Source organism: Pelodiscus sinensis, chromosome 5 (genome assembly GCF_049634645.1).
Source record: "Pelodiscus sinensis isolate JC-2024 chromosome 5, ASM4963464v1, whole genome shotgun sequence".
NCBI lineage: Eukaryota > Metazoa > Chordata > Testudines > Trionychidae > Pelodiscus > Pelodiscus sinensis.
In genome coordinates, this window is record NC_134715.1 from 29,465,308 (window position 1) to 29,491,297 (window position 25,990).

At 41.9% G+C, this 25,990-nt stretch overlaps 1 protein-coding gene across 2 annotated transcripts in view; it reads left to right on the forward strand.

Moving 5' to 3' along the window:
- Positions 1-344: 344 nt before the first annotated feature.
- MCUB (mitochondrial calcium uniporter dominant negative subunit beta) overlaps positions 345-25,990 on the forward strand; it is a 74,101-nt gene continuing 48,455 nt past the window's right edge. The window contains exon 1 of one of the 2 annotated variants that reach the window (XM_075929721.1): positions 345-624. In XM_075929721.1, coding sequence (XP_075785836.1) covers positions 520-624 — 105 coding nt within the window. In that variant the 5' untranslated portion in view covers positions 345-519. The remainder of the gene's footprint in view (positions 625-25,990) is intronic. The other variant, XM_075929720.1, reaches the window with a different exon arrangement.

A 25,990-nucleotide genomic window follows, 5' to 3' on the forward strand; every position in this document is an offset into this window, starting at 1 on the left:
TTTAAAGACTAACAAGATGGTTTCATCACCTGTTAAACCATCTTATTAGTCTTTAAAGTGCTACATCGTTTTTCCTTTTGTTTTATCTCCATGTTTTGTTAGTCTATAAAGTGCTACCCGACCATTTGTTGTTTTTTTCTGAAACTATAGTGTCTGCCCCATCCACCCAACTGGAGCCTACTTCTTCCACCATACACAGCAGCCTTTCCCTGCAGGCGAGCCTCTAACAACCCTCAGCAGCAATCGCCACGCTGCTCATCTAACACGGCCAGGGACCAACGCCCCAGCCAGCGCTTTCTGTCGGCCGAAGGAAAACCCGGGCTCCGGAGGCAGCGCCCTCGCCTTTAACTCGCCGCCCCTTCCGCGGCAGAAGCCAGTCGAGCCGCCGAGTCTCAGCGCAGCAGCTGGGGCTGCGGGCGGGACGCGGCCGGGCGAAGCAGCCGCCGCCCTGCTGCGTTCCATGCGCCAGCCCTAGAGGCGCCCGCGGGCGAAGCGGGCTGCCGGGCCCGCAGGAGGAGTATGCTGCCGCGGGCAGGGCAGCTGCTCCGGAGCGGCAGGGGGAGCTGGCAGCAGCCCCTGACCACCCTCGTCGCCAGAAGCGGCCGCCGCTTGCTGGCTCCCCAGGTGAGGCGCGGGGAAAGTTTGCACGTGGCAACTTCGGCGCAGCGGGCTCCATTCCCCTCCCCTGCCCGGCGCCTGCTCTGCCCGGCCGGCCCGGGGCAGGGCGCGCGGCTCCGAGCGGCCCGGGGAGCCCCAGTTTGGGAAAGCAGCGCGCACAGGGTGGGGCCCGCCCCCCCCCCCCCCCCCCCCGCGCGTCTCCTTCTCCAGGCGCGGGCACCCCAGGGAGCAGCAGAAAGTTCCTCGCGCTCCGCTGCCCGTGGCTGGCAGGAGCATGGGCCACAACTCGGGGGGGGGGAGAACTCAGCGCCGGGTCTGCGTGCTGGGGCGCGCCGCGTGCGGGGCCAGAGCTGCGGGGAAGGGGCTGCACGGGCGGAATGGAGGAAAGCGGGACAAATGTGGGTTTCGATGAGCCATGTACAGCCTCGCCCAGCCAAACCCTTCCCCGGGCGGGCGGAGAGAGACCGCTGGCCCCTGCCTTTTGTATCAACCCAGCGTGGGGCGGCGCACCTGAAGCAAAGGCAGTTGGCAGCGCTCCTGACTTCGCTGAGGCAGCTTGGTGGGAGCGCGCTGCTGTTATCTTGGAAGTCAACTTAACCGTGTCAGGCGAAGTGGCTCGTGCTCCTGACCGGGGATCTGCCTTGTAAACGGAAGGCAGGAAATGTGCCCATTCGCTCCGTCTTCACAATTTTTCTGCTTCCTCCAGCGTTGTTGCCCTGGTCCCTGCTGGGTTGACGATGAATCATCAGTGCAAACTGTCTGAATAACAGTTGAGTTGGCACAAGAGTGTTATATGTCTGTTGATAAATATCCTTGGAGAGGGAGCATGGTGAAGAAGGGAAACGTGCGAACCTTAAAAAAAGAAATCCTGCAAATAACTCCATTTTTTACAAACCAGTAAAAGCTACAAAAGCGAAGGTTAAAGTGGCCTGACCACAGTTCTTGGAAGGGTATTAGCCGGATGAGCATATTAAGTCTTTTTGGTTTGGTTTTTTTGTTACTGTGACTATTACTGCCCAATAGACTATTGAACCTGAAGTTTCTTACCTTTTTATCTAGTGCACAGAATTTTCATTTGTTGTTTCAATCTATATCCATCACAGATGATAAAACAACACTGTTTGCGGAAATTACAGTCACTGTTCAGTTTCTGCTCATAATCGGTACCAATTTCTGACTCAAATACTAAGTGTAGTTGTTTCAGAATAATCAGCACTTTATGGGGGAGTGTTAACATTGTAAAATCTTGAAGGTATTTCTCAATGTTGGGCTTAGAATCCGCCCCCTCCCTACACACAAATGTACAAGGTTAGCATTCTGACAATGCAGCTGTAACTCAAATATTTTCTTTTGGATTTTCTATAATCAAACTAGGAAAAGGCTGCATTGTCTGTGTTCCATTTTGATTAGGACCAGCTGAGAGAGAATATTGTATTCAGGCTTTATATATAATTTTTTTATAGGTGCACTGACAACTGCTAAAGCTCAAGGATTGAACAAAGCGCTCTGGTTTGAATGGTGTAGCCCGACCTGTTCATAGGTGCAGGGAATCCAGCTGTATGAATCTGTTTTATTACCTGAAATATCAACCAGCAGTTCCTTCTCACTCTGTCTTGGGTAGCAGATTATTTCTCTGTGATGGGTAGGCTGGAAAAAGGCTTCTTTGGGATGGGATAAGGAGCAGCTGTGTATAAAGATAGAGGGATTGTTTTGGGGGCAAACAATTGCACAGCTTGCTAGTTGTTTACCTTTTTATGCTTTGCTTCCTTTATCTGCTACTGTTTATGTTGCTTGTTTAGGTTGTAAGTAGTTCTTTGGAGGTAGGGGCTGTCTCATGCTGTGTTTTATACAGCATGTAGAATAATGAGGCTTCAATCTTTACTGGGGCATTGATTTCTAAGTTCTGATTACTGTAGCTCTAAGTTATGCAGGAGGCCAGATTTTGGACTGTAGTTTTCTGAGTGAGGTAACGTCTGAGGGCTGCTTACAGCCTTTAAGGAGAGTCCAACTCTGTACAGGGAGGTGATGGAGGTAGAAGCATGAGGCTTTGAGGTTAGGAAGTTTAATGAAGATGAGAGACAGCAGGGAGCCTTTGAATTCTATGATGAATGGGGAGGGCCATTGATGGTTCCAGATTTAAGAAGTTATCAATTGTGGATTTCATATTTCTTCTGTTGGAGGTGAACTAGTAGCTAGGAAGTGCTACTTCCAATTACATGATGTCACGGCTACTCCTGATTGCTCTTGTCCTACCATTCTAGGTGTCCTCTCTTTTATTTCTCTTCTACTCTTGAAGCTGTTCAGGAAATCCATTTAGGTTGCTCTTTTCAGGACTAGAATACCCCATTGCCTTATTCGCAAAGGGCATTACGCTTGTAAAAAATTAGTCAATTAAATCCCTGTCTCCCCCCGAAAATACACCTATACATGAGTTCACCTATCAATTTCGAGCATTCTATTATTTTAAAAGGGCTTTTTGTCACCTGGGAAAACCTTGAGGGGGGGGGGGAATTGAAACTGTCTAAACAGGGGAGCAGTGAAATGGACTGTTAAATGCAATATTCCCTCTCACTGTTAAATGCACTAAGTAAACAAACTGAAGGCTGGCAACTTGTAATTCTTAATTACTTTAATGTGTAGTAACCTTAAATGTCATCTGTAAAACAAATACATTTAAAAAATCATTCTTCTGTCTCAATGTATTCAGTTAGTGTCCCTTTAAGACAGGGGTGGGAAACCTTTTTTTGGGCTGGGGGCTGCTGACCCACATAAGTCAGTCAGGGGCCGCACACAAGTGAGAAGCAAAAGGGAAAAAAATCACCTTGCTGATGTAGCCCCCAAATGAGAAGCAGAAAGACACACCTGACATTCCCCTTCTCTCTCACACCAGAGCCTAGGGCGGGGCCCAGTTAATAGATTTTGTGTACTCCAGCCCCGTGGCTGGGGGTGGGAGGGCTGGAGCACCAGCGTGGGCTCTCCAATATTGGGGGGGGGAGGGGCCCTGAGCCTCCAGGGCTGAATCCAGGTAAGTCCGGGCTGCATCCAGGCCTTAGGTTCCCTGCCCCTGCTTTAAGATATCGCTTTTAAAAACCCAGGCCACTGTCTATGAAGAAAATGTCAAAAATTGTTTTTTTTTTTTTTTTTTAAAGAAAGGTCTATTAAAAAGTACAGATGCATGGACAAAGCTGTAGGTAACTATGTGACTGTGTACTAATGCTTTGGAAAAAGGAGACAAATATAGTTGACAAGTTACGTTGTCAGGATCTTTTACAATAATTTTGATAATTAAAGAGTCCATCCATTTCTTTTAAAAAGTTTGCTCTAATGCAGCTTAGAAAAATGTTGGCAATAAATACTCAACCTAATGAAGGATAAAATCTGTGACTGGGATGAATGACAGACACAAACTCATAGAGGAAGTATAAAAAAAGTTTGGTTCGATTATTTAACATATGCAAAGTTTCCCTTTCCTGAAGTTTCCTGATGCAGTGTACAGAGTCAGTTAAAAGTAATGAGCAGTATGAACACCAGCTTTGGGTGAAATGGCAATGAAACAGATTTAAAAGGACGACATTGTGTAATGAAGTATAGAAAGTAGTATGATTACTGGCCATGTGCTCATTAGGGAGGAAGGTATATTTGTTAATGTATACTGGTGGAGTTAAACCTTGGAAGGGAGCTTTATCTGCCTAGGGTTTACCTTGACTAGGTAACTCATATTAAAAGTACAACTTGTTTTGTTTCTGTTTTGAAAGTCTAATGTAGTCAAAGCAGTTAATACTTCAGCATATACTGAAGTAGTGGGAGTTAAACACTAGGGCTATGTCTACGTTGGCAAGATTTTGCGCACATACTTTTAACGCAAGAGTTTTTGCGTTAAAGTATTTGCGCAAGAGAGAGTCTATATTGGCGTGTGCCTTTGCGCAAAAGCTTCCATGCCAGCGTAGACGCTCTCTTGCGCAAGAAAGCTCCAATGGCCATTTTAGCCATCCGGCTTTCTTGCACAAGAAATTCATGTTGCCTTTCTACACTGGCCTCTTGTGCAAAAACAGTTGCACAAAAGGGCTTATTCCTGAGCGGGAGCATCATAGTTCTTGCGCAAGAAGCCCTGATTTCACACATTAGAACATCAGTGTTCTTGCGCAAGAACTCCCTGCCAGTGTAGACAGGCAGCATGTTTTTGCGCAAAAGCAAGTGCTTTTGCGCAAAATCATGCTAATGTAATCACAGCCTAGGCCTCTAGCTGTGTTTAAACTCTGTTAGCTTAGCATGTGGTAAAGGCAGCATGCCTTGCCTACAACGGTGTTCTTAACATATGTAACATGGTCTTCAACACTGCTTGTTTATCATAGTCTTGACTTCAACTTTATATTGTTTCCTTCCGGAAATACTTTAGGAGATAAATTTCTTTTGAGATGACACAATTATGTAAAAAAAATTTGAAAGGGTGTTGCTCCCAGGCCCCATTATTCCTCCCTCAGTCCTTGAAACTTGCACCCTCTTCTTCTCCTCCCCCACTCCCAAATCTGAGAGAAAACTCTGCCCTTGCGTGCCTGCTTTTCTTCTGAAATTCAATGGAGTTGTGCACATTTGGAGAACTTGGATCTTAATGTAGACCCTTATTCTTCAGTCTGACTTGTGTCTGTGGACTTCTGCACCTGTCTGAGACCCTGCTGAAGTGCAGAGGTTAGCCAATGATGAAAATCAGACTTCTAAATTTCTAATTTCTAAATTAATTTCTACAGGCTGTTTAGTTGAATGTTCTAAAGTGAAACATTGTTAGAACAACAAAGGTATCCTTGTTTTTATCGAGCCGGTCTACAATTAAAATTTCAGTCAATCTACCTACATCATTCCTGGGTATGAAAAATTCACACGCTTGAGTGTTCTGGTTAAACCCAACTAATCCCCAATGTAGGTGCACATTGGTTGATGGGAGAATTCTTCCATCGACCTAGCTACACATTCATTGGGGGTGATGGATAACCTACATATGCGGAAAAACTTCTTCTATTAATGTAGAAGCTTCTATGTTAAGAAACTTACAGTGGCATAGCTGCAGTTTTGCCACTATGGGACCTGTAGTATACACATGCCTTTAGAAGCACAGCTACTGTGTTTTCCTCTAGAAATAAAACCGTTTTCCTTTGTGACTTGTATATTCAGAAAACATTGATACAGTGAATGTGAAATTCACCTCTTGACCATAGTCTCAGATAGAATGAGCTGAGTTCCAAGCTGAGCTGAGGTGGGAGTTGGAATTTCTGTATGCACAACCCATTGTCTGTCCAATATGGGGCTTTAATGAAGCCCCTTCATAGCAACTGTTCCATTCCATGCTGTGGTTGGTGTAGGGATAACTCACTCCCTATGCCCATTTTGCAGATGTTTTTCAGCAATGGTTTCACCTTACTCTGAAATCTGTGGCCAGGCCTATAATGGCATATTATTCTGAGGCAACACTGAATTGCATTCTCCATTGCATGCTGCAAGGTTGAAGTGATGCATATCCTTGCAGGTTCATCTGTGGTTGTGTACATTTAATTAAATTAAAAGGACAGCTATATCTGGAATACTCATAAGGTATATGTTCTTTATCTCTGTTGTTGCATGGGGAAACTGTGTTTTACCATGTAGTATTTTGCTGGGCTTCAGGTTCTGAATTGAGAGGGATTTTAGTCACAGGCCTCCTGATGCTTCAGTAAAGCAAAAGCACTGTGCTGATCTTTGAAAATATTACTTGATTAACTGCCAATCATCCCAAAATGTGCTTTTAGACAGAGAATGGAGTTGAGCCTGCTTAGTAACATGCACCTCTTGAAAATGCTCTTCTCTCCTTAAATAAGGAGCAAGAAAGAAGTGTTTGTAGAAGCACCAGACAAATAGTGTCTATTTCTTTTGAAAACTGACTACTATTGGATTGTATGGTGACAGATAAAAATGCAGGTTTAATTTTCAGAAGTGGAGAAAGTTCCCATATAAAGTATGCATGGCTGGAGAGATGGAATCATAATTTAGTAAACTGCACAAAAAAGATAACATTATAGTAATATGTTTAATATTTCCTCCTTAAATTTATTTACTTCTGTGTCAGACCAAAAAAAAGTTTACTGGTATCTAATTCATTGCTTGTACAATATGGGTTTTGAAATAATAATAGTTCTATAAAGTATAACATGATATATAGCATGATCTTTAATTGACTCCATACATTTTGGGATTAGTGTTATATTTATATAGCATCTATCATATAAACTTTATCCAAAATGCTTTCTACAGGCCATTCTAGAGGGCTGGGGGAAGAAGAGGCACAAGGCTCTTTTTCATCAACAGTGGTAAGGGTATAAGTGAAGACTGAGAAGACCAGTGCCCTAATTGAGCATGCTGAAAAATAGTTGGAGACAATGTTATGGTTGAAATGGTGGCTGCTTGCAATCATTTGGATTTTTGTCATTGACTTCAGTTCAGCCAGAATTTTATCTCATGAGTTTAGTGATAGGTGGTGGTGTTTTATGAAACTTTTTGTGAAAGATAGTTTTTTTTTCTGAATTATACATTGCCTTATTAGACACCAATGAAGTATTTCATTCAAGTAGCATTACTATCTAAAGTACATTTGTAATCTTTTTAAATGGACATCATATTTGTCCCCAAACTTATTTGGACATAACTCTTCTGAAACTTCAGATCAGTGGACGTTTTTCTTCAGTGTCTTGTAATTCAAATAGGAAAGTGATCTTTTTTTAAAGAGAGACATTCCCCTGCTTTGTTTGAAAGCCGAAACACTGTAGCACTAAAAAACTGAAACTGAAAGTAACCATAACAGAAGTGAAACTGATTTCACTTATTGCATAATTATCAAACAATAAAGAGGGAATACATAGTAACAAGCCAACTGTCTTTGCAATGTGCCCTCTCTATAAATGTGGCCCAGTAGATAAGGGCAAAGCCGTGGATATGATATACCTTGACTTCACCAAAGCTTTTGATATGGTCAGCAAGTCAAAGAAGAATGGCTTGGATGAATGGCCTATCTCAGGTGGATAGAAAGCTGGCTAGATTGTCAGGTTCGATGGGTAGTGATCAACAGCTCCATGTCTAGCGGGCAGCAGCTATCGGGCAGCATATCCCAGGGGTCATCCTGGGGCTGGTTTTGTTCCACATCTTCACTAATGAGCTTGATGGAGGGGTATTTTCTCCATAGCAAGTTTGCGGATGATGCTAAGCTGTGGGGAGAGGTAGATACACTGGAGGATAAGGTTACGGACCAGAGTGACCTAGATGAATTGGAAGATTGAGCAAAAAGGAATCTAATAAGGTTTAACAAGTACAAGTGCAGAGTCCTGCTCTTAGGGCAGAAGAATCCCAAGCCCTGTTACAGGGCTGGGGACTGACTGGCTAAGTGACAGTTCTGCAGAAAAGAACTCCGGGACTACAGTGGACAAGCAGCTGGATATGAATTAACAATGTGCCCTTGTTGCCAAGAAGGCTAACAGCATATTGGGCTGCATTAGTAGGAGCATTGCCAGCAGATCAAGGGAAGTGATTATTACCCGCTATTTGGTGCTGGTGAGGCCACATCTGCAATACTGTGTCCAGTTTTGGGCCTGCTGTACAGAAAGGATGAAGACAAATTGGAGAGTGTCCATCAGAGGGCACTGAAAATGATTAGGGGGCTGGGCTTATTTAGTCTGCAGAACAGAAGAACAAGGGGGGATTTGATAGCTTCCTGTAACTACCTGAAAGGAGTGCAGGGGGTGGTCAAAAAGGGTAGAGCTAGGTCAGTGGTTCCCAACCTGGGGTTCGTGGACCCGTGGAGGTCCATGAGGGTATTGTAGGGGGCCTGTGGAAAAAATAAAAATGAATAAAAATGATCATAGAAAATAATTTTAAAATACATTGCAAAGTTACAATCAATTATTATTTTTAAATTAAATATCTTCCAATCATGTTATTAATTGCGGTCCGTAAACCTATGTTGTGGCACCTTCGTGTGACGAAATGATCGTGGTGGTTAGAAGCATACAAACGTTAGCCATACATTCAGCATGGATCAATGGCTGAAATCAGGCTTGCAGAAGAGAAAGGAGACTGATGAGTAGAGTGAAGCATCAACAAGTGGAACATCTAATCAAACAGACGTAATATGATATACCTTGACTGTTTGATTAGATGGTATATCATATTATGAAAAGTGAGAAAATACTCCGCTGACTACTAGAACTGTGGCTGGAATTGGCTTTGATGGGGGTCTGCAAATTGTTTGGGGAGTGGTTGGGGGTCCGCACTAGCGAAAAGATTGGGAACCACCGAGCGAGGCTATTCTCAGTGGTGGCAGATGACAGAAAAAGAATCAGTGATCTCAGGTTGCAGTGGGGGAGGTCTAGGTTGGATATTAGAAAAAAATATTTCACTACAAGGGTGGTGAAGCAGTAGAATGGGTCACCTATGGAGGCGGTAGATTTTCATCCTTAGGTGTTTTAAGGTCAGGCTTTACACAGCCCTGGCTGGAATGAGTTAGCTGGGTTTGGTTCTTCTTTGAGCAGGGAGTGGGGCTAGCTGACCTCCCGAGATCTCTTCCAATCCTAATCTTTTAAAATTCTAATATAATATATTAGCAGTAAGGTTGATAAGTATGTTTATAGCATTTGTTTGATAGTGTTTGTTTAATGTTAAATCACAAGTTGTGAGTCTGCAGAACAGTTGATTCAGCTGAAGCATTTGTTACCAGAACAATCCTATACACCACGGCTGTGTCTACATTGGCACCCCTTTCCGGAAAAGGGATGCTAATGTAGACTTCAGAATTGCAAATTCCGCGGGGGATTTAAATATCCCCCGTGGCATTTGCATTTACATGGCTGCCGCTTTTTTCCAGCTTGGGGATAAGCCGGAGAAAAGCGCCAGTCTAGACGTGATTCTCCGGAAAATAAGCCCTTTTCCGGAGGATCTCTTACTCCTACTTTAAATCCCCCGCAGAATTTGCAATTCCGAAGTCTACATTAGCATCCCTTTTCCGGAAAGGGGTGCCAATGTAGACACAGCCCACTTGTTGTAATTGACAGGGCACTTGGTTTGAAAATTGTCCCAACAAATCAACCTGAGCAATTTTCAAAGCCTGGTAAAACTGACAGGAGGCTCATTGCATTTAACACCAAGAAAGTTTCCTTAATGCCTGGTCTATCCTAGCAAATTAGATGGATATAATTGTGGCTCAGGGGTTGAAAAGTCCACACTTCACTGAACAACACATTGATATCAACTTAACCCCTTTTGATCTTGCTACGGCCTCTTGGGGAGGTGTAGACAAGCCTTGAGTGTCCCAGTAAAATGCTTTTCTGATTGACTTGTAACTACACATTTTTTTAACCAACTTTCCGGTTACCATTTTTCCATCTGTGGCCTTTGTGCCTATGGGTTGCCATTGTTCTATGGATTAAACAATGTATTTGGATCATGGCTCTGGAGAGGAAGGATTATCTCTAGTGATTAGGGCACTTGTCTGGGGCTCAGGAGAACAGAGTACAGTTCTCTGTCATAAACTTTGTGTTACCTTTGGCAAGTCACTTAATGCCTTAATTCCCGCATCTGTGAAATGGGTATGACAGTACTTCCTATTTCACAGAAGGGTTGTGAAGACAAATGTAGAATTTTATACACCCTCCTCACTACAGTATCTGACTGCCTTAATTATCTAAAATAGCTAGAATTTATAAAGAAAATGTGTGTGTGGTTAACAAAATGACTGCTCTGCCCCCAAATGAACCATAGTGTAATGCCTAAAAGGACAACTGGATATTGTTTGTAAAAGCAGGGAATGATGTCTGTTGTTCTCTCAGGCAGTGTCTCTAATTGTCAGCATTCCAGCTGAGTGATTTTTTTCACATAAAATTAACCAATCTGCTGATGTTACTCTTCACAGGAATCCAGCTTCTAGTAATTACTTTGCCTTCTGACTAATGCTTATAGAAAAAGCTGGTTCACTTTGTATTATTGAATCTCTTGTATCTCTTATGTCCTACCTCCCTCTGGAAGTGTATGCAGACTATAAAGCATTTATTTAATTGTGCATTTTTTTCTGGCAAGCTATATAAAATAAAGTTTGACCCACAAAAGACTGTTGTAGTAAAGCTTATGAAAGTCTTAGTGTTTCTCAAAATTATTTTACAGAGACAAAGGTGGGTGAGGTAATATTTTTTTATTTGCCCAATTTCTGTCAGAGAGACAACCTTTCGATCCACACAGATCTTTTATTTATTATTATTATTAAATTTTATTTTTCAGAAGTCAAACCTTGCCAATTCTTTCATTTCTACACGATCATTATTAAACCTTGTTTTGACTTCACTGATACGGGTACATTGCTGCCACTGTTCTCTTGAAATAAAAGAAGAGAGAAAATCCTTAGCAAAATCCAAGAAGAGAGAACCTAAAACATCCAGAACCTAAAACATTTGACTGGTTCCGTGTGCTATTGTTGTTCATAAATAGCAATGAGTCAGAAAATATTCTGAATATTGGTATAAGCCTGAGTTTGCCAATTATCTGTTAGATTTTAGCATGGTTTCATGGTTAAAAAAGTTGCTATGTAGGGATTGGTTGTTTCTTCCAGCCATTCACAGACACAACTAAACTATGGGCCATTTGTTCTCAGGATGTTCTTACTGCTGCAGATACACAAGTGTGGATGTATTGCACCTGTGCAAAATGGGGATGTCATTCATGTGGCTTCCCTTGATGTGACACCAGGGTAAATGGTGAAATCATGTTTTAAAAACTCATCTCAAAATCACCTATTCTGGTTTCAACCCAGGGGAAAGCCCTTGAGTACAAGCCCCATTTTGCACAGGTGTGCTCCACCCTGGAAACTTGTCCTCAGGAAGCTACACTGGTACTTCTATTTCAAGTGTAGACGGGGCTTTATTTTGTAACAAGTAACAGCAAGAATATGGATAAGGCAGGAAGTATCATAATCTAGGCTCTAAGTATCAAGATGACTGTCAGTAGGCAAAAGTAGAAATTTTCAAAATCTGAGTGTGTTCATATTTTATCGGTAATTCAAAATATGTTGCCTTTTTATGACAAGTTTATTTTAAAAGTGATCTTATATTTGAGGAACAATAATTTACTTGATGTAAAATGTGATTTCCTGCCACCCTGCAGTGAAATATACAGTCCCCAGAAGATTTCAGGAGTGTGAAAAGTAGGGGGGAAGGGAGGGGGAATGCAGAAGTTTTTGTGAAAGAATATTCCAGTTCTACTTTATGTTCTAACAAGGCCTGGGCAGGTCACCCCTACTGCTGAGGGAGTCTTTCTGGTTACAAATTGCAGCTTTTGTTGTTCTGTAGGCAGCATGAAAAAATGTTTTGCTTATCAGTTGCCAATGATATTCACATCCTGTTTAAAAACATAGCTGAAAATCACCCATGCTGTGATGCCTGCAGCTAGTAAGCTGTTGACTTGTTCTGCAGAGTGAATTTTTCAATCCTTCCCTCTTCTTGCCAGCTGTCTGCATGTACTCTCCAATTACTGTAATGCTTTCAGTATTCTGAATACTACATTATAAAGTTAAGTTGTGCATCATCTTCTGAGCAAACACCCGATATGCGGACAAACATCCAAAGGGCTCTTTGAAATGTAGCCAGTCTTGTTTTTTACCTCTTCTTCCTGTGCTTTGCTGTCAAATTTCACAGCATAGTCTGTCAAAGCAACATCCCCAGAACAGTGCACGCAGCTGTCTGAAGGAAATGAATCATCACCAAGCCTCTGCCTTGCAGCTGAATATTCTAAATAAACTGAAACTTTGTACAGTTTAACCCTCTCTTGTCCCTCTGATGCTTGGAAACAGGCCAGAGCTTCAACCCCTGTTCAGGCCACTTTGAACCACTAGACTAGGGGGAATTCCCTGTGTGCTGGGGAATTCCCTGTCTCCCAGGAAATTGAATACTCAATCTGTGTGGTCTTTTGGCATTGGGGGAGTATTACTGGCTGTTGAAAGGGTCTGTGGATTGAGTGCTTATGTGCTGCAGTGAACCCCAGCCAATTCAATGACTGTAGAGGTACGTATCATAGGTTAAAGCAGCCCTGAAGCTATTCTGATTTATGCTGGGGAGGAACTGGTCACCAGCAAGTTTGGAGGTCAGGGAATTTGTGGCTTAAAACCCCCTCTCCCGTCAGGTTTAGAACAATTGTACCTCTGTCAGACTAGCAGTTGGGAAGAATAGATCACCTCCCAACACCGAAAGATCAAAATAATTGTATAGACAAAAATTTATTCTCTGCACACAAATCTTAGGATAGATACGAGAAGATAAAAAAACCAATAAAAAATATAACGCTAATGAAGTATTTAGTAATTTATGGAGAATTTATGCACTTGGAATGACTTTAGAAAATAAATAGGGCCCTCCAAATTCATGGCCATGAAAAATGCATCTCAGACCCTGAAATCTTGTCTTGTATGTGCATTTACTCTATACTATACAGATTTTACCAGAGTTTCTCAAAATGGAAGGCCTGACCCAAAAGGGAGTTGTGGGAGGGATTGCAAGGTTTTTCTTTAGGAGTGGTGGGATTGCCACTGTACTTTTGTGCTGCTTTAGGAGCTGGGCAGCTGTTGGCAACTCCCTGCCACCAGCAGCACAGAAGTAAGAGTGGCAATACCATACCATGCTGCTGTCTTCAGAGTGGGTGGTGAGATAGGGGTAGCAGCTGACTGAGGGCCTAGCTCTTCACACACAGCACAGCACTGTGGATGGCAATGCTATACTATGCCATCCTTACTTGTGCAGTGGTGGTGGCTCCGTCTTTAGAACTGGGGTCCCGGCGAAGCTACCACTCACAAGCTGCCCAGCTTTGAAGGCAACAACACCATCTGTAGTAGTGCACAAATAAGGGTAGCAGTATTTCACTCCCCTCTCCCCCCCTCCTTTTTTAGGTTAGGACCCCTACAATTATAACAGCATGACATTTTCAATTGTAAATAGCTGAAATCACAAAATGTATTTTTTTTAAATATCCCATGACCATGAAATTCTCCAAAATGGTCTGTGAATTTGGTAGGGCCATACAAATAAATGTTCACAGGTGCTTTTAAAAAAAAATCTATCATGCATTCCTCAGTCATGCTTCAGGGACATGCCTGCCTTAGTGGGTTCATTTTGTTAGCCTTTTATGTTGCATTCATGCCAGTATATAATAATGGAATTGGGATTGGATGTTTTCCATTATTTCAGCTGGCTACGTACTTTGAGAAAAATATTTTGCTCACTGAAAAGACACCTTTTGTGCAGTGCAAATAAAACTCACTGTCTCTTGTATATATTTCCATCAACAGTTGCTCACTGTCTTTATTTTGAGAGTTGATTCTGAATTGCATGGAAGTATTCTTGTGTGTATACATGTAGTTATCTGCAAAATATCATATTCTGTAACTGTTCACATTTGTAATAGCTAGCTCTATGCAACATTTGAGACTGACATCTGTTATAGATAGCAACAGTGTTGTTTAAAAGAAGCTGGTGTTTTTTATCACAAAGAATCCTAGGAGTGTAGGATTGGAGGGGACGTTAATGAAGGAAAGAGATTAATTTGGGAGTATAAAATCGTCTGTGCTTTCAGAGAAGATTAGTCTTTGTGTGATGTTCAGAACAGGTGTTTGTAGATAGACCCATCCAGTGTGTGTGTTGTTTACGCTGTGGTGCCTAAGAAAAGAAATAAATACCAACTTTTTGAAGGTCAGGACTGCATGTTATGTAGATTTCATAGAGCGTCAGGCCAGAAGGGACCACTAGATCACTTAGACATACCTTCTGTGTATTGCAGTCATTAGATATCCCTTTAGAGGCTTGTTTATTGAGCACAGTGACTTCAGCTACATTAAAGCTTTTAATTACAAAGGAAACTAAACTGCTGTGCATCACAGAAAGAGAACAAGAGCATCTGAGGTGCCACTAGTGCTCAAGGCCTCTGCATTGGTAGTGGAATAGATTTAGGTGATAGATGCCCAAATGATCATACTTGCTCAGTGGTTCTCAACCTTCCCAGAATACTGTACTTGTTTCAGGAGTGTGATTTGTCTTGTGTACTTCCAAGTTTCACAGCACTTAAACTATTGGCTTAGTTATAAATTGGCAGATATAAAAACACAGAAGTGTCACAGCACTCTATTACTGAAAAATTGCTTTTTCATTTTATTACATAATTATAAAAATCATTATGTGGAATATAAATGTTGTACCTCTTTCAGTGTATAGTTTATAGAGCAGAATAAACAAGTCAGTATATGTAATTTTTGTTTGTAATGACTTTGCTAGTGCTTTTTATGTAGCCTTTTGTAAAAGTAGGTAAATATTGAGGTGAGTTGATGTGCCTTCACTCTGCCATCAGAGGTGTGTGTACCTCTGGTTGAGAACCAATTTGTCTTTAAGGTGCCATAGGAATTCTTGTTGTTTTTTAACATTTCTCTCTTTCTCTGTCTCATTCTCAGGTTACAACTACACAATCTACTTTACAGGGCAGTTGTGAGAATGAGTCAGTAAAATCTTGAGTACTTTGAAAGCTTACCATGAAGTACAGTATAATTGTTGGGTTTTAAGTGACTTAAACCATGCAATTATTTTGTGTAAGAACTCTTTTGATTTACATCTTTTTCCACTTTTAGTGCACTCCCGATTTTTCTTTAAACTTTAAACTGTTTTGATGCAAAAGGATGATTTTCTGTTAGTTTTTGTGTTACAGACTTGTTAATCAAATTTTCCAAGACAAGGAATCTGTTATGATGGTTCTGCTGACGACATACCAGGAAACAATAAACAGCCCTCAGCAATAAGCAGTGCACCTTCCAGTTAAATTATAAACCTTGATTCTCTTGTCTAGAAATAGGCTAATAAAATATCTCTATGCAGAAAGTTTAGTAGAGTGTTGCTAATTCACCTTTTCCATAACTGCATGCCTGCAAATCCATGGTGAAGGCGAAATTCCAGTTTTACCTTTCATGGAAGAGTGGTTGTCACTAAGTTCTGCTGTGGCCAGTGATGGGACATTGATTTCTGCTTCTTGAAGTCCAGTTGAGGTCTGAAATGTTTGGGCCTGCCTTTGCTGTGACATTGGCTTAGTCCTCAGGCAGGGCTTCTTATATTAATTCCTCCTCCTGGCTAGTTTCTCTTTTCTCTTGCTGGGCCTATGGCAGGGGAAAAGGAGCCTAGTTCCTTGTTCTATAGATAACTATACCTTCTGTTTCAAAATTGAATAAGAATTCAGTGACAGGGGAAGACAAGGAGCCCTTTGATCAGATCATCATTCCCATCTTCTCGTTGGCCACCATTTTATTCTTTGCAGCTCCGGCCTGCCTGGAAAGAACAATGAGCATTAAACCTTGGCATTAGGGTTATATGCTTGAGGGGGAAGATGGATAGACCTGGGAGTAGCTATGGGGAGGGAGATTCAGCCATAGACATTTAATGAAATAGTCAGGGGCACTTTGAGGCAGAATAGGACTTCTGATGGAGCTATGGCTACAGTTAAAGGCTAAAGTGATTGCCTTTAGTGGATTAATCTTGGAACAGAATGTGTTCGATATTGCTCTGGGCTGAGGTTTGCAACTGAAATTACTTGCAGCAAATGAAGATGGATTAAAGCTGTCTTAAAATCTTTTGAGGAGGTGATAAACCAACGGCATAACTACAGGAAAGTGCAGAGCCCTCAAAAGGTTTAATCTAAGCCCATAATAGGCCCCGTCTTGCATTGGCTGTAGAGATAATCTGAAGTCAGCTTTTGCAAAAATACTAGCACAGTGATATAAACACCATTAAAAGAAATATACGAGAATGCTATTTCAGAATCAGGATATTATAGTCTCTCGTGGCAAGTAAATTAAAATCTCTTTGTTTGTCTAAATACTGATGACATCATAGCAAAATTTTCAGAAACCTTCTTGATCCTTTGATAACGTTTCACGCTGACCTCCCAGTGATCTGCTGTACACTCTTATGTTTGTCAGGACCCATCACCATTCTATCCAATATAGAGCTTTCTTGAGGTTATTTCTGTTTCTTTTCCTGATGTGATCGAGTATATATAGGTTGAATCTCTCTAATTGGGCAGTGTCTGATCCAGCAACATCTGTGACCTGGTGTGATGACCCAGATGTTGATCTACAGGGGGATTAGATGTGGGTGGCAACCTAGGAAGCCATGATCATGAGATGGTTGACTTCAGGATCCTGATGAAAGGAAAGCAGTAAAATATAGACCCTGGACTCCAGAAAAGCAGACCTTGACTCCCTCAGGGAACTGATAGGCAGGACACCCTGGGATCCTAACACAAAGGGAAAGAGAATCCAAGAGACCTAGCAGTACTTTAAAGAAGCCTTATTGAGGGCACAGGAATAAACCATCCCAATGCGCAGTCAGAAAAGCAAATATGGTAGGTAACCAGTTTAGCTTAGTAGTGAAATCCTTGGAGAGCTTAAACACAAAAAGGAAGCTTACAAGAAGTGGAAACTTGGACAAATGACTAGGCAGGAATATAAATATTGCTTGAGCATGCAGGGATTTAATCACTAAGGCAAAAGCACAATTGGAATTTCAGCTAGCAAGAGATGTGAAGGGAAACAAGAAATGTTTCTACAGGCATGTTAGCAGTAAGAGGATGGTCAGGGACGATGTGGGACCCTTGCTGGAGGAGGGAAGTAACCTAGTGACAGATGATGTGGGAAAAGCTGAAATACTCAATGCTATTTTGCCTCTCTTCACAGACAAGGTCAGCTCCCAGACTACTGCACTAGGCAACACAGTATGGGAAAAAGGTGGGCAGCCCTCAGTGGAAAAAGAACAGGTTAAGAACTATTTAGGAAAGTTGGATATATGCAGATCCGTGGGGCCAGATTTAATTCATCCAAGTATGCTGAGGGAATTGGCAGGTGTCATTGCAGTCATTGGCTGTTATCGCTGAAAACTCGTAGAGATAGGGAGACATCAAAGACTATTGGAAAAAGGCACATGTAATGCCCAGCTTTAAAAAAGGAGGAAGAAGGACAATCCAGGAAACTACAGACCAGTCAGCCTCACCTCAGTTTGTGGAAAAATCATGGAGGGGATCCTCAAGGAATCCCCAAACTGGGAGAGGTAGATACACTGGAGGGTAGGGATAGGGTACAGAGTGACCTAGACCAATTGGCGGATTGGGCCAAAAGAAATCTGATGAGGTTCAACAAGGACAAGTGGAGTCCTGCACTTGAGATGGAAGAATCCCAAGCATTGTTACAGGCTGGGGATTAACTGGCTAAGCAGCAGTTGTTCAGAAAAGGGCCTGGAGATCACAGTGAATGAGAAGCTGGATATGAGTCAACAATGAGCCCTGGTAGCCAAGAAGGCTAATGGCATCTTAGGGTGCATTAGGAGGAGCATTGCCAGCAGATCTAGAGAAGTGATTATTCCCCTCTATTCAGCATTGGTGAGGCCACATCTGGAGTATTGCATCCAGTTTTGGGACCCCCATTACAGAAAGGATGTAGATGCATTGGAGAGGATCCAGTAGAGTGTAGCAAAAATGATTAGGGGGCTAAAGTACATGACCTATGAGGAGAGGCTTAGGGATTTGAGCTTATCTTAATATATAAAGGAGGAATGTTTGTATCTTTGTGCTTTAATAACTTGGACACTGTAAGAGCTACCACAACCAAACTTTGCATGGGATAACCTTTCATCCAGGAGAAGGTTTTAAGGGACTGTGGGAGGGAAGAGATGAGAGACCGATGCCTCTCCCCGGGGCTGCACGGAGCTTGGCACTGTGGGGAGAAGCAGCTTCCCGGGGGAATCGGCGGGGCCAGTTACTCACTAAGGCCGGCAGAGGGACAAGGAAGCGGAGGGTGGGCTCATGCGCGGCTCCCTTCCCCCTCTTTTCCCTCAGGCTCCTCACCTCAGTTGTATCAACTTTCCCAAGCAATGCTGGGTAACTCTAGCTAGTTTAGTCTATAGAAGAGGTGTGCGTGCGTGCGTGCAGAAAAGTCACAGCTTGACAAAGCCCTGGCTGGGATGATTTAGTTGGGGTTGGTCCTGCTTTGGGCAAGGGATTAGATTCAGTGACCTCCTGGAGGCTCTTCCAGCCTTATGATTCTATGATGTCTACTTACCAGGTGTATGGCTAAGTTTCCCAGGGTCCTGTAAAGTTTGTTACAGCCACCAATCCTGGCTCTCAGTGTTTTGTGCTATTATTTAACTCTAATTTACCCCTGGAGATTTCCCAGGCTTCGTTTTCATACTAAAGCACACCATTTGTATGATTCATGGCTCCAGCTCCTTACTCTGTCAACCTGTATTGTGACAATGTTAAGATGAAACTTGAAGAATTAGAATGACAGTTTTCACTGTTGAAATACAGTCATGCATGAGACTAATATTTCTGAATTGATTGCACATTTAAACTAGTCATTTGGGTGACTGTGCAAGTAGAGTTTTTTGTCATTACAAAGATAAATATAATTGAAACTACAAAGAAGAGGTATTCCTTAGTTCTCAGCAGCTGGCTTGTGATAACCTGATCTCATGATCCCTGCCTGCACTTAGCAGTTATTGTCTCCTCCAGCCACCAAAATATTCTTGAAGCCATATAGAGCTTTCATTTGGCCTCACAAGCAGAGTCTTGCTTGCGGATGCTGTTTCTTTAGGCTACAAAGTAGGAATAGGGTTAGGGTTAGGGTTTGAAGTAGGAATAAGAGCCTCCGGAAAAGGGCGCTTTTTCCGGAGGATCGGGGCCAGTGTAGACGCTCTTTTCCGGCTTTTCTAAAAGCCAGAAAAAAGCGGCGGACATTTTTATTTAAATGCCGCGGGGGATATTTAAATCCCCCGCGGATTTCCCTACTACGATAGCTGAAATTAACATGCTCCTTCCGGAAAAGGGGCCAGTGTAGACGAGCCCCAAGTGTTTTAATCTCTCTTCATATGGGACCCGTTCCAAACCTCTAATAATTTCTGTTGCTCTTTTTCTGAACCTTTTCCTATGCCACTATGTATTTTTTTTAGATAAGGTGACCATAACTGTATACAGAATTCAAGATATGGTGTACCATGGCTTTTTATAGAGGCAATAAGATATTTCCTGTCTTATTCTCTGTCCCTTTTTTGATTCCTAACATTGTTTTCTTTTTTTGACTGTCACTGCACATTGAGTGGATGTTTTTAGAGAACTATCCACAATGACTCCAAGGTCTCTTTTAAGTAGTTGTAGCTATATTAGTCCCAATCATATTGTATGTAGAGTTGGGATTTATCTTTTTCTCAATGTGCATTACTTTACATTTATCAACATTAAAATTCAATTGCCATTTTGCTGCCCAATCACTTAGTTTTGTGAGATCTTTTTTCTGAAACTCTTCATAGTCTGCTTTGATCTTAACTATCTTAAGCAGTTTAGTATCATCTGCAAATTTTGCCACCTCAGGGCATGTCTACACAACAGGGCTAAAGCCAAAGTAAGTTGTGCAACTTGAGCTATGTCAATTGAGTAGCGTAAGTCAAAATAGCTTATTTTGGCTTTTGACGATGACTACACAGCAGGAAGTCCGAGAAAGAGCACTCTTTCTCCAACTTCTCTTACTCCTCATAAAATGAGGGTTACAAGAGTCAGAGTAAGAAGTCCTCTAGCTTGACATTATGTTGAAATAACTTATTGTAATATAGATGCAGGCTATGTTATTTCAGAATAACGTCAGTTATTCCAAAATTAAGCTATTGTGTAGATGTGCCCTCCACTGTTTATCCCTTTCTCTGGATCATTTATAAATACAGTAGATAGAATAGGATTGGTCACAGTATAAACCCTTGTGGGACACCACTGATTACCTCTCTACATTCTGAAACTTAGCATTTATTCCTACCCTTGTTTCCTGTCTTTTAACCAATTATCAATCCATGAGAGGACCTTTCCTCTTATCACATGACTACTAACTTTATTTAAAAGCCTTTGGTGAGGGACCTTGTCAAAGGCTTTCTGGAAATCTAAGTACACTATATTTGCTGGATCCCCCTTGTCCATGTGCTTGTTGACCCCCTCAAAGAACTCTAGTAGTTCAGTAAGGATGATTTCCCTTTACATAAACCATGTTGACTCTTCCCCACTAGTTGAAATCCCCCACTATTATTGAGTTATTTATTTTGATATCCTCTCTAGTCTCCCTTAACATTTCATAGTCACTATCACTATCCTTGTCAGGAGGTCGATAATATATCCCTACCACTATATTATTATTAGTAGTACAGGAATTACTATCCATAGAGATTCTGTGCAACATTTTGGTTTATTTTAAGATTTTTACTTCATTTGATTGTACATTTTCTTTCACGTATAGTGCCATTCCCCCACCAGCATGATCTGTTCTGTCCTTCTGATATATTTTGTACCTTGGTATGACTGTGCCCCATTGACTGTCCTTATTCCACCAAGTTTCTGTGATGCATATTATACCAATATGCTCCTTTAATACGAGGCACTCTAGTTCACCCATATTATTTTTTACACTTCTAGCGTTCGTGTATAAGCACTTCAGAAATTTGTCACTATTTATCGGTCTGCCATTTCCTGATGTGTTAGCCTTTTTTTCATTTGATCTTGCCCATACTTTATCATTTTCCATCCTCTCCTCTTTACTAGACCATGGAGAATCTCTGTTAATAGGTCCTTCCCTAAGAGCTGTTTCTGTTCGATCCATGTGATCTTTCTTACCCATCGGCTTTCCCCCAGCTCTTAGTTTATAGCCCTTTACACTAGGTAAAGCAGTAGTGCAAAGCTAATTTCAGCTCATCTAAGCTGAGAAAAGAGAGGCTCAAATAGATCATTTCCAAGAATTTTTGCAAAAACATGTTCCAGTCCCATAGTGGCATCATAATGGTACCGTTCATCAGGAACTGTTACCTGATCAGAAGAATTTCTCAGTCAGTATAGTCACTTTCAAAATCACAGCAATTTCCTGTAATGCAGATAATGCTGTTTTATAAACTGTAGGATAGTCTGTATTTTAATTCACAATGAAGACTTTTTTATCCACGGTGGGATTTTTTTTATTCAAACAATGAAATTCTCTCCTTTTCATGTAGTTATTTTATTCTTAACATTTCTATTTTGGGATTGACAGAATGATATCCAGCAGGATAAGACACAGTTCTTTGTTCAGTGTTTACATCTGCATGCTTTGACCAAAGACCTTTTTGCTCTGTTTGGGATCTTTCAGGTAGAGAATGTAATGTATGTTCTGTGGTTTCTAATAGGTTTTAATAATACACGTCAAAGTATGATAGAGTAAGGATTCTCTTCTAAATTATTTGGATGAATACCAGACACCTTTTAAAATTATCAAATAATTTGAATATGAGAATTTTCAGGTTTGGCCCTGCCATGGACCTGCAAATGAAATCAGAGAGTAATTAATCATGTAGAAGAGATGGAATAAATTATCTAAAGCCCCTCTACATTGTTCAGGCCAGAAAAGAGCCTGATCCTTCCTTTTGAGAGTACCCCCAGATTTCTCCTAATGTAACTGGAATTTGGAATGCACATTTCCTATCTTAGATTAGTCACTGATAAGATTTTAATCTGGGGATATTTTCTCAGTATTGCCAGTCCTCTGCATTCAAATGTCATGAGTTAGGGTCCAAAAACGTGTCTGAATCATTAGGCTTTTTTTTTTTTAATTGTGAATGCCTTTTATTTTCCTTCTGGGTTTTGAGCTTATAGGGTTCGTATTTTCAAGCTTTTCTCTTAAAACCACACAATCTGCGGCCATGCAGTTTAGAAGGAACATAGGGCCATGTTAGTTCCATGACTCCAGGAGCTGGGGTTTTAAGAAAATACCTTGAGACTTAGGATAAAATTGTAAGAGTTGGAAACCTTGCAATATCCCCAAATTCGAAGAGAAGCCAGCGGGGACTGACAGATCATGGTCAGTATGTTTTGGTACCATCCCAGGCTGGCTTCCCTTCAAATTTGTGACAAAATAGGAGATTTTAATATTCCAAGGCAGACATCCATATATTCAAGAGAGTTTGCCTGTCTGTGAGCAAGCGAGTCTGTCTGTCTCTGTTCATGAACTCCTCCTAAATAATAAAAGCGAGGACTACCAAATTTGGTGTGCCACTTCCTCTTATTGTAACATAAAGGAAGGTAGAGTTGGGTTATGCAGTGATGGTGGTCTGAAGCTCCCCTCCCATTCATATATGAACACACACACACAAAATTCCTGTTCTGCAGTGTGATTTGTCCTTTTCATATGTGTTCATTTTTTTAATTGTATCCTTTGGTATATATGGTTGTGACTACTTTCTTCCACTATTTGATCTGAGGAAGTGGGTCTGGCCCACGAAAGCTCATCATCTAATAAACCATCTTGTTAGTCTTTAAAGTGCTACATTGTCCTGCATTTTGCTTCAGCTACCCCAGACTAACACGGCTACATTTCTATCACTATTCTACAGAATTACCAGACCAGATGAAAGTGGCTTGTTGAGGGTGTGATTCCCGGCGCGCCCCCTCCTCCCCAGGACTGCCCCAGCCTGGAGCCTCCCATGCTCCAGGCTTCTTCTAAGGAAGGCGGGGGTGGGTGAAGCTACCTCCTCTCCGCCTCTCCCCCCCCCCCCCCCCCATTTGTATGGGAACATTGCTGGCAGTTCCCCTTTGTCAGGGAGTGAGAGAGAAGTGCATAGTTTGCTCCATTCTTCAGTCTGGCTCTGGGGAGTGCAAGGCTCAGATGAACCTGGACCTGCCCCAGATGGGGGACATGCCTGACCATGCCCACTGGAGCTGAAGCAGCTATGGAGAGGTGCTTCTGTGGTGAGAGAGGGCTGAGGTAACCCTCTCTTCCCTGGGAAAGCCTGCAAATTGAACCTTTCTTTCCCAGCCCCACCCGAGAGCAATGATTTAAATGAAGAAAAACAAAAATTTATTGAGTTAAGGACTCAAGCAAGGCTGGGTAAATCTTCTAGTACCCTGTAACACAAATATTCTGAGAGATACTGGGAATGGACAACCAGCGAATGTTAAACCTGCAAATATCATTAAACTGGCTTTAATAAATAATCTAGATTTGGGTGGGGGTGTTTTCTCTGCTTCTTATTGTTTCTCTTGCAGTCAGGCTCCATTGGGACTGAATGTCAGTCACTATATATCATTTGGCAGCTGGTTTCGGAGAGGACCCTTCCTATTTTTTGAGAATTTTTTTGGAATACGTAGTCCATCTCGATTGAGGATTTGCACCTTCTTATACTAGCCCCATGAATTTTGCTCACAGTTTCTGCCACGGAGATGCCCTAAATGCTTCAGTACTGTTTCAGTTCAGTGCCTACCAATATAATGCAGCCAGAAGCTCGAAGAAATAGAAAAGATGAGTTTTGTGGTACTGTCGTCTTAGCTTATCTCAAAATTAGATTAAGTTTTTGAAGTTCTTTTGCAATCTGTTTCAGATGCTCTTCTGTCTGCCTGACTGATGGGGTCAGACAGCTGTATCTTTGAGAGAGGTTACACTTCGGGGCATCAGTCATTGAAAAATACGGAGTGAGGATTCACTTAAAGAGGATGCAGGCAAACAATGTCACACGATTTATTAAAATGGTGTGCAAGATAGAAATTATGGTGGGGAGGGAGAAAGGGAACTTGTGAGGATATAGAATATAATCAAACTGTCTTACTAAATTTCCCTAAGATGTTGCATATGAAAGCTTTGTTGCAGGAAGTAAGTTAACTTGGCACTTGAAAAATGCTATTAATCACATTTACTTACACATTCTTAAATATCCTAGACTGCTTTCTGTTGGGAGTTGACAGATGAGTTGTCCCATGTGTGAAAGTGAAAACTTTCCGTGTCCTCGTGTCTTACCTTCTCATGCTCAAACTACTCATCCCATCCCTTTCCTCTTGAAGACTAAACCCATCAGGATGGCTGCATCTTTGTTTTCTATGTTTCTTACTCCTGGGGGAATTCTGCGCCATTGCTGCTCCGCAGAAAAATACCCACCTGCAGATTCTTTCTGCTTTTCCACAGAAATCATTTTCTGTGGAACGTAAAGAAAAGTTGCATGAGTGCTCACTTGCTGCTCAGAAGTCTCTGTTCAGGTGATGGGGAGAGGTAAAACACCGGAGGGGGTCTGGAGGTATACCAGCCACCTAAGGATGTTAGTCTCAGCTGGATGGAGGAGGATGGAGAAAGGTATGGCTCCTACTGTGCTGAGCTTCATCTCCTTCATTGAGAGCTCCCCATACCTGGATGCACTATCCACTTTCATCTGAACTCCCCTATAGAGTCCAAGAGTCCCTGAACCCAGAACCCCACACCAAACCCCTGTGCATCTGTATTTCCCACTGCACCTGGGAAAATTCTGCAAAAATTCTTATTTTATTTGTCAAAAAAACCTCAGACACACTATAACAATATAATCACACTTTTCAGTTGTTTTGGAAATATATTTCTAAATACTTGTCCACAAATAATTGAAAATGATGTGATTATATTGTTACTTTGACAAATACAATATGCATAATTTTGCAAAAGTTTTAATTTTTTGGTGCAGAAATCCTTCAGGAGTACCGTAATTTAGCAAATATACCCCGCACCCAAATATAACCCACACCCGAATATACTCCACGGTTTTTTCTATTTCAGTTAAAAAAAAAAAGTCTTGTATACCCCGCACACGAGTATAACTTGCGGGGTATACAAGACTTTTCTGTGCCGGGGGTATATTTGCTAACTTACGGTGTGGGGGAGGGTAGGAGGGAATTAGGCAGCCACTCACCGGCCTGGTTCCTGCGCAGCTGCCAGCCTCCGGGTGGGAGAGCACTTATCCCCCTGGTTCTTCCGCAGCCGCAGGAAGGGGCGGGGAAGCAGGAACCACCACCCTCCAGGCTTCCCCGCCCCCTGCCCATTCCTGCACAGCCACTTGAACCACCAGTTTCCGGTGAGTAAAAAAAAAAAAAATCAGCTGGTGAGTTAAAAAAACGCTATATATCCCCACGGGAGTGTGCGGTTTGTAAAAACGAATATAACCTGCGGGTTATATTCGCTAAATTACGGTAATTTTGAGACCCTTTATCAGCCCTCTCCAGTAGGTGGGGTGGGGAGGCATTTACATCACTGACAGACCTGCTGCAGAAGAATTTCATATCCAAACTGAAGGAGGTGGTGCACAATGGTGATCTTTGCCCTTTTATAGCTGAAGAAGTCTTCAAGCTCCATTTTCTTAGTCAAACCTATGTGTGGTATTATTGAATGCCTGTCCTCTCTGCCAAGGTAACCTGTCAATAGCTCCAGAAACTTTGTCATATGGAGTGTATAATTGGCATACTCATAGTATTTTAATAAAAATTCAGTCTTTTTCATTCTCATAGA